General features: G+C 38.4%; 1 protein-coding gene across 1 annotated transcript; it reads left to right on the top strand.

The window, feature by feature from the left end:
* Positions 1 to 9,154: 9,154 nt before the first annotated feature.
* On the top strand, positions 9,155 to 10,377 carry LOC126661714 (uncharacterized). Its single transcript, XM_050355576.2, has 5 exons — positions 9,155 to 9,167; positions 9,346 to 9,404; positions 9,497 to 9,787; positions 9,885 to 9,992; positions 10,255 to 10,377. The coding sequence occupies exons 1-5, from the start codon at positions 9,155 to 9,157 to the stop codon at positions 10,375 to 10,377; spliced, it is 594 nt and encodes a 197-aa protein (XP_050211533.2).
* Positions 10,378 to 14,911: the final 4,534 nt, after the last annotated feature.

The following is a 14,911-nucleotide window of genomic DNA, read 5'->3' as shown; positions in this document are numbered from 1 at the left end:
GAAACATTGCTCACACTGTCAACTTCCACATTTGTCACGACCCAAATTATTGAGCCGAGACCGTCGCTAGAGAACGGGAGTGGTAGCTCCGGAACCCGTAGCAAGCCTAAATGCACTATGAATTTTTCGCGAATTAAATATATTATTTTATATAGAACATTTTCAGAAAACCTTTTTAAACTTTACCATTATAAATATCAAATTATCTTTATTGCTTTCTGAAAACAATTACGAATCATTCTTATAGAGTAGGGTTTTACCGAGCGACATCTCATGTCCAGCACTGCCCTGTCTCTAATCATAATCTCAACCAATTCCACTCATGGCAATTGGTTAAGAAAATCAAACGGTTAAAAAACGATCTTTAGAAACAAATAATATATATATATATATATATATATATATATATATATATATATATATATATATATATATATATATATATATATATATACCTTTATATCAAATCAGAGTTTCCCTTTAAACCGTTTGAATTTAAATCTCACAATACATTCAGACATCTACCGACTACTGCAGCTCTACGAAGAAAAGTTTCCTCGACATAGTCTTTCACTATTGTAGACTTCCGGAACAAGAAAAGGAAGTCCGTCCTGCAAAACGCTTTGACCTAAAAGAAAGGCTGTGAGGGGTCAGTATATGGGAATATACTGAGTGAGTTCATACATTTACTAATACGTATTCATATAAAACATAAAACAATGCAATAACGTTCAAACCTCATGCAGCTAAGTATAGGATCTGATTGAAACCCAAATCCTCAAACATGCTAATCATACATCCTCAAATCAAATCATATAATCTCAAAGTTGTGAGTCCAACTCACTGGTGGGTCCAACCCACTAGATACGGGGTCTCCAGGTTACACCGCATAAGTCCAACTTCGAAATTCGTATTCATAGTCAAGTCTTCATCTGTATCAAATAAAAAACTGGTGATCACACAGTCCTGTTGCCGCCCAATAGGTAGCACGTTCCATCAGATCGACACCGGTTTCAAATCAAATATATGTGCAGTTCAGTAAGTAATTCGCATTGCAAACATTCAAATCAAATATAAAGCAATATAGAATATTTGCTTGTATAAATACATTTAAAGCAAATCGTTTAAAATCACAGTGACCGCTTATCCAAAAATACTCTGGTGCTCAGAAACGTCTAGCTTCCAGAGCTCCTGGTCCAGCGGCTCCTTGTCTCGCCAGATCTAAAACTATATTAAAATAATTGACTCACGTCAGAATCCTATTCTGAGATTGACTCTAGACTCGAGACACGACGCATTACTCTTATTGATTATCGTGCTTCTCACGTGCATCCCAATAAACGGTTTCTACTCGTTTACGGATCGAATATCACTTTTAAATAAATTATCTTTTAACCTCGTTAGGTTAATTAGCTCAAATACATTTCTAGTCAATCAGTTTCAATCTCGATACGCGAGTATTAACGAATTTCCAAAATGTAACTATGGGCCGAAACACTATGCGAGCGAACGTCTTACCGTCTGTTCGCACAGTGGACTGTGTGTTCGCACAAAGGACTGTGCGTTCGCATAGTCTTGCTGTGCGTTCGCGTAGCACCGTGCAATCACACAGTGTGCTGTGCGTTCGCACTATTAGACCGTGCGGCGCACAGCCGCGGGTTTTCACCCCGTCTCCGTTTTCGACGTGCTTTCGATATAAAAATGATCCTAACGCATCCAAAACACTTAATCTATATTCAAAACGCTATAATTCAATTCTAATATTGTTTAAAACGATATAATCGTTTCGTGGCCTAAAACTTTAACTCAATATAACTCAAAAAATATCCATTCAAACGGAAAAACTTTAAGCTTACCGTGATTACCCGTCGAAATACGATCAATTTGAGTTGTGGGACGTCGGAAACGGACGAGAAAAGGAGATCGAGCGACGAACCGATAGAATTTTCAACGAAGAAGATGAAATGATATATGATCTCTCTGGATCCTTCACTTTGAAGGAAAACTTATATATATATATATATATATATATATATATATATATATATATATATATATATATATATATATATATATGGTTAAGATACACTTTGGTCCTTCATCTCTTTAACTTACACAAATTCTCTATTAAACTTTCTATTTTAACTTAATGATTATTTATTTTTTTTAACTCAATTACGTACGTATTATTTATATCCAAATAAATAATACGACTCCAAAAAATATTATTTTCCATCAATAATCTTTTAATCGCTATTCTCGGGCTTAACTGGCTAATTTACGTTTTGGTCCTTAAACTTTTCGAAAATTACAATTTAGTCCAAAATGCATCCGCGTCCGAATTTTAAAAGGTCTCCAATTGACCCAAAACGTTTATCACAAATACTATAAAACGTTTCGCGGACCTTGCCGAAATAATTATTACCTCTGGATTTATAATTTATTTTATATAAATTTTTCTAAGTCTATTCCTTAATTCCCGCTAATCCACTATATAAAAATTATTTTAAATTTCCGATATCATTAAATTAAATCCATCTTAACTTGACTTGATTATTCTAAAATATTTGGGGTATTACATTCTTCCTCCCTTATAAAAGAATTTTCTTAAAATTTTTCTTATTTACTTTATTCCATTGACACTTTTACAGTCGTAATACTTTTACCTATCAAGTATTACGTTCTTTTGTAAAGACATAAGGTTTCGTTCTTGACTTGTCATCCTGATGAACTTTCTTGATAGTGGAGTTGCGTCCAAATGTTGTTACCATCATTGCATTTCCCACTTATCACTTTTTCTTACATCTGACATCATCAGATTAAGCTTGCTGATAGTAAATTCCCTTATTTGTGTACTTAAAATTACTTGCTGGAAATAACTGTTCTACTTATGGCGTACCGCGTTTGCTCCTTTATCCACTACTAGAATGTCCGTGTGTACCGACGGGATTTGCCGACGGATAACAAATCCGTCGGCACATAAACAAATACCGACGGAAATGGGCGACGGAAAACAATACCGTCGCTAAGTGGGAGAATTAATTTGGCGGGTGAAGGCGCGCTCATTTGCCGACGGAATACCGACGAATGACCTGTCGGGAAATGAGCGGGCTATTTGCCGCCAATTTAATTTGACAACTTTTCCGACAGAATATCCATTCCGTCGGTAATGTGGCCAATTTTCCGACGGAATTCTAAAGTCCGTCGGTAACGTGGCTGGGGACAAAACGCAGCGTTCTGTCCCCTTCATATATGCCGACAGAATTCTATATTCCGTCGGTAACGTGACTGGGGACAAAACGCAGTGTTCTGTCCCTTGTTAAAGTTACCGACGGAATAGAGAATTCCGTCGGTAATGGGGATATGGACAAAACGCAGTGTTCTGTCCTCTTCACTCTTGCCGACGGAATTGTTCTATCCGTCGGTACGTTTGGCAGACTTAAGCAAAACTCTGCGTTTCATTTGTTAATGCGACTAATTACCGACGGATTCAGTCCGTCGGTAAATTATAAACTAAAATGCCAGAACAATTTCCTCTTCTCCTCACTTTTCTTCTTCTCTTTTCCGCCGACGATTCTCCCTGCCATTCCCCTGCCATTCCCCGCCGACGATTCTCCTGCCACCCACCGCCGACCCCGTTCGTTCGTCCGTTGCACCGCCGACTCGTAGCTGCCACCACGTCAGCCACCCCGTCCGTTCCTGAGCCTCCCAGTCCGTTCTGGCCACCGCTGCTGCAGACCCACCTCCGACGACTTCCCTGCCATCTGCCGAGGTAAGTTTTATTTATTTTAATTATAATAATAATAATAATAATAATAATTATAATATTTATTTAATATTTTCTAAATTAATTTCCAGCCACCGCCGCACCGCCGCCACTGATCTCCGGCGATTTCCGCTCTCCGGCGATCTCTACTGCCCGTCCTACTAAACCCGTAAGTTTGCCCCTTTTTTATTATTTGTATATAATTAGTTCTTAATTTTAATAGGTTTAGGCTTTGGTAATTAATAATTAGTATATTAATTAGGTTAGAATTAATTAGTATATTAGTATTAATTAATTTAATTTAGTTACACTAATTATTCGGAGTTTAGGTAATTAATAATTAGTATATTATATATTATAATACTAATTAGGTTATAATTACGTAGAGATTAGTATATTAATTATGTTTATTTAATAAGTATTTTTTTTTGTTTTAGTTAATATAATTAATTAGTTCATTGTGTAATTTGGGTTTATATTATTTAATTAGTTGAATTTTCATATTATTAGTTTAGGTTAGTCTATGTTAAATTGTAATAGAATTAGTTCAATTTTAATATGATTACTAAATTACGGATAAATTATTTTATTTTATATTAATTACTTAATATAATAATTTTAGAAATGTTTGGTATGTTGGATATTTTCGTATATGTTTTATTTGCTTGCAGGCTTTCCCTGAAAAATGGGCGATGCTCATTTTTAAGGGAAATGCTGTCTGATTTTTGTTAGAAAATAATAACAATTAGATTAGAAAATAATAACAATTAGATAAGTAAACAATAACAATTAGATTACAATTTTATTGTAGACCTCTCTCTGCTGTGGATTCCTGATAGCCGGTGACAGTAGACGCCTGCTCCGATTTTTCTGACCGGGATCCAGCGTTGGCGTGCGGTTCTGCCCTACAACAAGTAGGTTTTATTTCTTTTTGTATTTTATTTACATAGTTAGATTAAAAACACTTCAATTTAATTAATTAAACACGATTTTATTCCCACCGAATAAAATCGTAATCCTAGCCGTAGATTTCCCGTCTCGTGACTTCAATCTATTGAATGTCACGGGATTGTACAGTTTGTACAGTTCGCAAAACTCGTGCTTCCGTAATCTGACTGCCGAAAAAATATATGCTTAGTTACGGTAGAAAAATATTTTGTGGTTTTTCTAGCGTTTGTTCTCCGGATGCATATTGGTATATACCGCGTAACGCTTGTTCTTCACAGAATATTTAATCAGCGTTACTCGGGATATAGTACATAGCGCACTTAAGGAGAACGACGCCGGAAGGCTGCCGAATATTTTTTTTCCGTTCCTACACATATATGGTGGTCGGGTTACGGGGCGCCAGTTTTGCGAATAGGATAGGTCCATACCCTTTTAGCAGTCAATTACATTGACGTTGCTATCCTTGAGCCTGTAAACCACCTAATTATTTGTGCAACAGACATGAATCAGGACCGCAGTTGGATGTATATTAGACATAGTAATGGATTGCTAGCAGAAGGATTTTTTGATAAGGTTGAGGAGTTTGTCGAGTTTGCTTTACGACATCCTGAATGTAAGAGTGGGGCAAAAATAAAATGCCCGTGCTCTAGGAGAAAATGCAGAAACACAAATTACCGAGATCCAGAAGATGTCAAGTTACATGTGTTGGAGTCTGGGTTTGTTGAAGATTACCAAGTGTGGGTTCATCACGGTGAGGGCACTGTCTTGAATCCTCCTCCTTGGGCACTGCCATCGGGTAATTACGATCAGTTTGACTACAAAAATGACGAGGATGGTTTTGATGCAGTTCAGAGAATGGTGATCGATGCAGCTGGTCCTGAAATGTTTACTGATGAAGAGCCTCCTAATCAGGAAGCCCAGAGATTTTATGATATGATGCGTTCGGCGGAAGAAGAAATATGGCCCGGGAATAACAGACATTCCCCTTTGTCCGCAGCAACTAACATATTGGACATTAAATGTCGCCATCAGGGTTCAGTTGCTTTAATTGACGACATTTGTAGTTTAATGCAAGAATTGCTGCCAGAGGAGAAAAAGATGCCAGCAAAGTTTGCTAAAATTAAAAAGCTGGTGAAAGCTTTGGGGTTGCCGGTGGAGGTTATTGAATGCTGTTTTTACAACTACATGCTTTTCTGGGGGGAAGATGAGGCTTTAACGTGCTGTAAAGTGTGTGGCCACGAACGGTGGAAACCAGTTACCAAAAGCAATTCTTCCAGAAAACGAAAGGCCAACGTGCCATATAAGAAGATGTTTTATTTTCCAATTACTCCGAGGCTGCAGAGGTTGTATGCTTCGAAAGCCACAGCTGGGCATATGACATGGCACGCCGAACATGAAATGGAAGACGGGAAAATGTGTCATCCGTCTGATTCTCCAGCCTGGAAACGGTTTAGTGAGTTGCATACGGATTTTGCTGACGAACCTCGAAATGTAGACTTGGCTTATGCACTGATGGGTTTCAACCGTTTGGCAGTTTCGGGTCACCTTATTCTTCATGGCCGGTAATTGTGACGCCTTATAATCTGCCTCCAGGCATGTGCATGAAGGATGAGTTCATGTTTTTAACGATACTTGTCCCGGGTCCGCGTAATCCGAAAAACACTATGGACATTTTCCTCCAGCCGTTGATAGCAGAGTTAAACCAATTGTGGGAATCTGGGATCCGGACCTTTGATATTCACAAGCGTCAGAACTTTCAGATGAAAGCGGCCCTTATGTGGACAATTAATGATTTCCCGGCCTATTCAATGCTATCTGGTTGGAGCACATCAGGTAGATTGGCATGTCCATATTGCATGGAAGATACGAATGCATTCACGCTTACTAAGAGTGGTAAACAATCGTGGTTTGACTGCCACGGAAAGTTTCTACCTCCGGGGCACCGTTTTCGTCGAAATGTCACCGATTTTCGAAAAGGTAAACAAGAAAAAAACCATTTTCGTAGGGTGAAAACAGGAGATGAACTGTTGGCAGAGGTGGACCACCTAGGGTTTAGGAGGGCATATGAGCCCCATGCAGAAGTTATTAATGCCGATTTGTCGAAGAAGTGTGGTTGGAACAGAAAAAGTATATTTTGGGATTTGCCGTATTGGAGAACAAATGTGATTCGGCATAATTTGGATGTCATGCATATCGAGAAAAATGTTTTTGACAACGTTTTCAATACCGTGCTGAATGTTCCTGGAAAGACAAAGGACCATGCAAAATCAAGGGCAGAGTTAAATGATTTTTGCGATCGTCCGGAACTAGCACAAGACCCAACTACTGGTAGATATCCGAAGGCACTGTATGCTCTGGACAAGGAGCAAAAAAATTATTGCTAGAATGGATTCAGCAAATTAAATTCCCGGATGGCTACGTGTCAAACTTGTCTCGGTGTGTTGATTCAACCAAACAGAAAATGATGGGCATGAAAAGCCACGACTGTCATGTGTTTATGCAGCGACTCCTACCAATTGCGCTGCGTGAGCTTCTCCCAAAAGAGATATGGGAGCCTATAGCAGAGTTGAGTATCTTCTTCAGGGAGTTAACTGCTACATCACTTAAGGGCGAGGATCTGAAACGTATGGAAGAAGAAATCCCGAAGATACTTTGCAAGTTGGAACGCATATTTCCTCCCAGCTTTTTTGATTCGATGGAGCATCTTCCTGTACATCTGCCATACGAAGCTAGAATGGCTGGACCGGTTCAGTATCGGTGGATGTATCTATTTAAAAGGTGATGTAAATAAATATCTTTTATATTCATCGGTTTTTGTTTGAAGTGTTTAATTGTATTAATCAATTCATGATTGAACAGATATTTGCGGAAATTGAAAAAAAAGGTATCCAACAAAAGTCGGGTGGAAGGCAGCATTAGTAGCGGATACCTAATGGAGGAAACAGCAAAATTTGCCTCTTTTTATTTCACGGATGGTGATCCGACGTTACCCTGTCGACTGCAAAGAAATGAGGTATTCGATACCGATATGGATGATGATGTCGACCGACTTTCAATTTTCAGAACAGTTGGGGAACCCATAGGTGCCTGCCGCAAAAGACATCTGGACGAGTATGAATATGTCGCCGCCCGGAGTTACGTCCTTTTGAATTGTGCGGAAATCGAACCTTACAGAGAGTAAGCATTGCTTCTACACATTTCAATATATTACTGAGTTACAAAATTTAATGCGCCAGCTCACAAATTCTCATGTATTCTTCTAAAAGTGTTTTCGAAGACGAATTGCATGCAATCAACCCTGCAATCACGCGGATCGAAGTTGAAGGAAAGTTAGAAAGGGAATTTGTGTCCCGGTTTGAAGGACATGTAAGTATTGGCAATGTACGTCTTCTTTTATTTCTCGTTCGTTTTAATTGCCGACTCATGTAAATGTTTACTGTCCTGCAGGTGAAGGACCCAGCTACATGTATGAATCCCTATATTCTAAGTCTTGCGAAAGGCCCACTTAGATCAGTCAAAACATATAAGGGATATCGTGTAAACGGGTTCAAATTCAATACTCAAGATTATGGCGAGGATCGAGTTACTATGAATAGTGGAGTTTGTGTTAAAGGGTCTCTATTCGGTCCAGCCGTAAGCGACTTTTATGGAATGCTGACTGACATTATTGAGATAGAGTATCCAGCGCTGCCAATTAAAAGGACCGTCTTATTTAAATGCGATTGGTTCGATCCAACTCCAAACGTGGGTATGTCAGTGCATCGTCGATACAACATGGTAGACGTTAATCACAGAAGGAGGTATAACAAGTACGAACTTTTATTCTAGCCGAACAGGCCGGTCAAGTCCATTACTTACCATACCCAAGTAAAAGACGAGATAAAAAGGACTGGTGGGCAGTATGCAGGATAAAGGCTAGATCTGAGCTTGACATGCCAGATGAGGTTATTCTGGATTTCCAGGACGACGTCGTAGAACATGCTCTTAATGTGGAAACAGCTGATGATCCGACTAATTTGGTTGACCCGGACAAGGAAGCAGATGAGGAGGCGTTGGAAACGACGCCAACAGCAGAGACAGCCGATGATTTTCTACCATCCTCATCAGACGAAGCGGAGGACTACGAAGAGTTGTAGTGTAGGCTAATTAATGTAATAGAATCTGTATGACTAGTATTGTTACATGCATTAATGACTGATATTTATGTTTTTTATATGTATGTTTATCGACGAATTGATTAATTATTTATTAATATTTGTTATTTATGTATGAAATTGTATGTGCATATCTACTTCTTTGTAGATATGAGGGGTCAGGGTAGCCGCAGACATGTTCAGGACCGTCATCAGAGAGATCCGAGAGACACTCCCTCCAAAGACGCTCCACCTGACGGGGACGATCCGCAGAGGGAGGCCCAGCAGCAGGTCGAGTACGAGATTGATGCCTCGGGGAGGTTAAAGGTCGCACCTGACTCTTTGAGGTATTATCACTGTTATCCATTTTTTAAAGTTTATTTATAAAACACTATTTAACTAATTTTATGTTTTGAAATGATAGGGAGCGGCTACATGACAGCGGGAAGGTCTCTAGAGGCTTGCTGGACATCTTTCGTTCCTGCTGGTTCATAGAAGGTTCTTCCTGGAAGGGATTGAAGGCGGAGCAGAAGACGTTCTACTGGGAGGAGTTCAAGGTAATATTTACATTAACATTTTATTCAATTTTAAGTTCCATATTATTCAAATTTACTAATTAATTATCTATTTATTTGTTAAATACGTGCAGAAGAAGATTTGGTGGGACTCCATCTATCCCGAGCAGGCGATTAGAGATGTCTTTATGAGACATGCTGCTAATCGTTACAAGGACACAATTCACGCGATGAAGAGTGTTAGGGATAACTGTGTCACAGATGATATTTGGGCGGCATGGAATGCGATTTGGGATACGGCTGCGGCGAAGAGGAAGTCCGCCATCGCTCGGGCTAACAGGATGAGTGAGCCGTCAGGGCCCGGGACTGGACCGGTGCGCCACACGGCAGGATCGCGCTCAGCTGTGAAGCATATGACCGTTTTGGTAAGTTTTCTAAATTTGTATTCTTCAGACTTAAATGATTATAGTGTTTAAATGTTCATTATTTATATCGAATTAAATTTATGATTTTTTGTCTCAGAGTCAGGAGCTCGGTCGTCCTGCGACATATGCTGAGTTGCATGTTCGTATGCACTCGACAAAGGACGATCGTAACAAGTTTGTCGACAAGAGGTCGCAGGATAAGCATGTAAGTCTGATGTAACTTGAAATTGAATCGTTATTACTTGATTGTAGTTAATTAAAACATGTGAAATATAAATTTTGAACTGTGAACTGTGAATTGTGAATTGTATATAGTCCATGTTTGTTTGCAGGAAGTCCCTGAAAATGGGTGATGCTCGTATTATAGAGGAGATGCTGCCGAATTTTAGTTAGGAATTTAAAGTTTAACTATTTCTGTTTTCGATTATCGAAATCGTACTAACTTGACTACTTGTTTATTTTTTCAGGAGCGTTTCCTTGCAGAGCGTGCAGCTGCGACCCAGTCCTCACCGGCTGAGGGCAGTTCGTCGACCCCGCAGTCCATCGACGAGAACGAACTGTTCTTGTCTCTCGAGACGGTGAAGAAGTAGCGGGTTTACGGAGTTGGTTCAGCTGCAGCTTCGTACATCGCGTCATTCAAGGGCACCGGTGTGCGCCGCGGCTCCTGCTCGTCGTCCCAGCAGACTCACTCGACCGAGGATATCGAGGAGCGGATCCAGAGAGAGGTATCCGCTCGGGTGCAAGGGATGCGGGAAGAGATTCAGAGGGATGTGGAGTCTTCCGTCGACGAGCGGATTGCTGAGAGGGTCCGCTCGGAGCTGGCAAAGATGATGAGCACTCTACCAGAAGCCATTCGCCCCCCGCAGCCCCCCTCAGGTCCAGATGACGAGGATATTACTAGACTTTAGTTTTTTGTATTCCTATACAGTATTATGCTTATAAACATCGACAAATTTGTTAACGCTTATTCCGTATTTATATATAGATACTTTTGATTCATCTTATTTAGTCTGTTTGTATGTATATATTATTTTTGTAATTCTGAAGAGGTATAATAGAAAAAAACATCCCATAACGGGCAGGAAAACGGCAATTTTTTTGTCGGAAATGAAGCCGTATTACCGACGGATTTCTTCTTTACCGACAGATTATTCCTTCGGTAATTTAATACCATTTTCCGACAACAACTACCGACGGATTATTCGTCGGTAAAGAAAACAAGGGGCGACGGAAGTTACCGACGGATTTTCCGTCGGTAAATATTCCCGATGGAATATCCGTCGGTATATCGTCGGATCATCGTCGGCAACGTCCCTCTTTCACCGACGGTTTTGCCGACGACAATCCGTCGCAATATTTGCCGACGGAATTATCGGTCGGTAAAACGTCGGATCTTCGTCGGTGTGTTAGTCACAACTCACCGACGGATTTATATTTTTACCGACCACTTTTTTCCGTCAGTGTCATTTCCCGACGGATATTTTTTGTCGCCAATGAATGCCGACGAAAAGCGTTGCCGACGGATACCATCCGTCGGCAGTCCGTCGGTAACTAAGTTTACCGACGGATTTCCATGTGTTAGTGACGGAAATTTCCGTCGCTAACTTGTAGTGATCGGAAGTTACTTAATATCTTGTTTCTTATTTTGTTACTACCTTGATCACAATCTTCTGATAAGATTGAGGTGTACGAATACTATACACTATCATTGTTTTACAATCCATCGTGTTCTTTGAAATATCATATGACATCATTTCTTAACAGCTTCTTACTTACTTTCCTGTATCAAGGTTCCTTACTTGCATTACTCGACTTACTTATCCATATTAATCGTCTCATTTGTAGTTCTGCTACTTTTAATTTTATATTTATTATTTATCTCCTTATGATGCATAACCTCACTTTTGTTGGTCGTAAAATGAAAATATATTACGTCCTTGTTGCTTAGCATTTCTCCGCTCCGTTGACTTAGTAATTTCGTGATCTTATACTACGGATCAAATCTCTCTTGAAATATTCCATAGTGTATATCGAAACTCGTTTAAATGCTTGTATTCCATGTGTACATCCTTATTGAAAGTAGTTTTACTTAGGTCAAGGAGATCTCTTTATAGCATTTATCTGTATTGCTTTACTAGTACACGTTCTCCTAAACTTGTACGGTTCAACCTAACACTTCCGTGTTTATACACCATGGTCTCTTAATCTCATGAAGTTGAATGCACTCTTGGCATTACTTGATATGTTCAACATCCATCCTCCACAGCATATCTTGTCTCTTGATCCTTTGATTCTATTCGTTTCACTACTTGGCGTTACTTTTCTTCACGTAAGGTTGTATCTTCTCAATTTCCAAATTTGTAAGTAATGTTGCAGCAGATTCTTATCAATAGTCACATGTGTCTTCTATTTTGTTTCAATCCGTTTCTTGATGCATCGTAGTGCTTCCATATTCCTTTTAATATCTCTTTTATTTTAGTAACTTGTTGTTTTCATTTGACATTTCTTATTTAATGGCACTTTACTTTAATCTGATCTTAGTCTTCACATTGATATACTCTTATGTCGTTACTGATCTTGTAGATTCTCGAACAATCCTGATTTGATTCTTTACTAACTCTTCAGTTCTAACAAGGTGTTAGACCTAACTAGTCAATCTGACTATCCATCTCTCTATCATTTTCGATAGATACCTTGCCTCTTTCCCATTGCATGTCCTTTATAAAATCAATTTGCTATACGCTGGTTTATGAATCCGTAGATACCTTATACTTGAAATCATAAAAATGACGTCTATAAACTTCTCTAATAATTCTTCGTCTTCTTCTTATAGTTTTCCTTGTACTCGGACTCTTTATAAATACTTTTACTTACGATTAATTTTTATTGTGGTTCGTTACTCCCTTAATTTCATTCATTAGCATTATCTCTCTTGTAGCTTTCGTAATTCCTTCTACGTACTTCTTTGTTGTCGCTCTCGCATTCCACAATTCGTTGTTACATTTCCAATCATTAATAAAGATCTTAGACGTTACTTCCTCTAGATTACTTTAACATCCAATATACTAATATTCACATATACTCATGGGATACATCCAACACTGATATTCGTTATGTCAGTGAGACTAATTTTAATCTCCTATTATCGCATTCCTTTAAACTTCTTAATTCTTCAAGTGAAATCCATGTTGATTTTATAAAGGACATGCAATGGGATCTAGTTGTATTAATCCTTTATCAACATTCTTATGAAATTTATTATTTAATCCTATATTCGACGATCGCAGCGGTCAACTCTTGGTCAACCTTCTTAGGAATATTATACTCCGATATTAAACCGATCCAACGGTTCAATCGCAAGATATCTCAGTTTTTACTGGACTTGATAATTTTCCAATATCGTGTAAAACTCACATTTTCCATTCGTTGATATTACCTTTACACCTTTAGGCTTTAAGCTAATAATCATTTTCTATGTTCAACCATCACTTCTCGCACTTCTATCATCTTATAACATAGAGTTCTAATCACTTCGTTCAAAGATAATGACATCTTAGTTTACTGGTCAATGGATCATACTTAACTATTTAGGCATATCTTATCTTTCTATGTTATAATAGATCTTAGACTTATGACTATCTTCGTGTCTTCCCATAGCATAACTTCTTGCTCGTGTCCTTATACGCGTTCGCTATACTTTCGAGAGTTGCTTGTATGTAGATCTCGAACATTTCACCTTCGTTACAGAGTTCTAGTCTAGATCTACTCACATTAAAAACAATTATGGTTGTAAGCTTTTTCAAAAATATTTAAAATCCAAAGAAACTAACTCTTTTACAAAATTCATAGTTAAATCCTTTAAGCATTAGTATAATTGTGCACTAGGGCGATGACGTCTCTCATCCCCAAAGAGTTGCCATAACTTACCTTTCATCTGAACATAATGCATATGATGCATGTCCTACGAATGCATGGATTCATTTCTTATTGTTTTAATTTAATGTGTATGTAATGATGCACTTATATTCATGTCATGGAAATAGTACATTTCTATGTCAAATCTAGGCACAATTATACTTTCAAATCATTTAAACAATTAATCTTTGTAATTCACAAATCTTTCACCTTATAAGTTCTCTAAACTTTAAACTTTGTAACTTGGGAAACTCTTCCATTCTTCCGAATCCACGCCTTGTTATCATCTCTTAGCGGTTATCTCGCGTGACTTTGATGGTATCGTTATACCATACGATGTTTAGTATACTAGCCTCGTCGTCGAATCGTATAATGTTAACTATCCACCTCGTACGTGATCATACGCAACGATCATATAATATATCGATCATTCTTACATAAGCAGAATACTTTCGCATACGTATATCGTCTAACAATCCTATCGATCATACTAACAGACTCAGATCATAGGGAGGAGAGTTAAAATCTTAAGATCAAACAAAAACTGATCAAGACATGGCTCGAATCCCTATGTGCTGCAGTAGTTCCTAGATAAACTCACACAAGAACAGTGGTATCATGGACCAACTGCTCTGATACCACAATTGTCACGACCCAAATTATTGAGCCGAGACCGGCGCTAGGGAACGGGAGTGGTAGCTCCGAAACCCGTAGAAAGCCTAAATCCATTATGAATTTTTCGCGAATTAAATATATTATTTTATATAAAAAAATTCAGAAAACCTTTTTAAACTTTACCATTATAAATATCAAATTATCTTTATTGTTTTCTGAAAACCATTATGAATCATTCTTATTGACTAGCGTCTTACCGAGCGACATCTCATGTCCAGCACTGCCCTGTCTCTAATCATAATCTCAACCAATTCCACTCATGGCAATTGGTTAAGGAACTCAAACGGTTAAAATACGATCTTTATAAACAAATAATATATATATACTTTTATATAGAATCAGAGTTGCCCTTTAAACCGTTTGAATTTAAATCTCACATTACATACAGACATCTACCGACTACTTCAGCTCTACGAAGAAAACGTTCCTCAACATAGTCTTTCACTATTGTAGACTTCCGGAACAAGAAAAGGAAATCCGTCCTGCAAAACGCTTTGACCTGAAAGAAAGACTGTGAGGGGTCAGTATATGGGA

This window comes from Mercurialis annua, linkage group LG8, assembly GCF_937616625.2.
Source record: "Mercurialis annua linkage group LG8, ddMerAnnu1.2, whole genome shotgun sequence".
Taxonomy (NCBI): domain Eukaryota; kingdom Viridiplantae; phylum Streptophyta; class Magnoliopsida; order Malpighiales; family Euphorbiaceae; genus Mercurialis; species Mercurialis annua.
The sequence above is the reverse complement of the archived record's forward strand: the minus strand, read 5'-3'. Positions and strand labels throughout refer to the sequence as shown.

Excerpts from the sequence above, each read along its gene's own strand:
- LOC126661714 (XM_050355576.2), top strand. Across the intron at positions 9,405-9,496 it reads TCTACTGGGAGGAGTTCAAG|AAGAAGATTTGGTGGGACTC; the intron begins GTAATATTTACA and ends AAATACGTGCAG. Across the intron at positions 9,788-9,884 it reads TGAAGCATATGACCGTTTTG|AGTCAGGAGCTCGGTCGTCC; the intron begins GTAAGTTTTCTA and ends TTTTTGTCTCAG.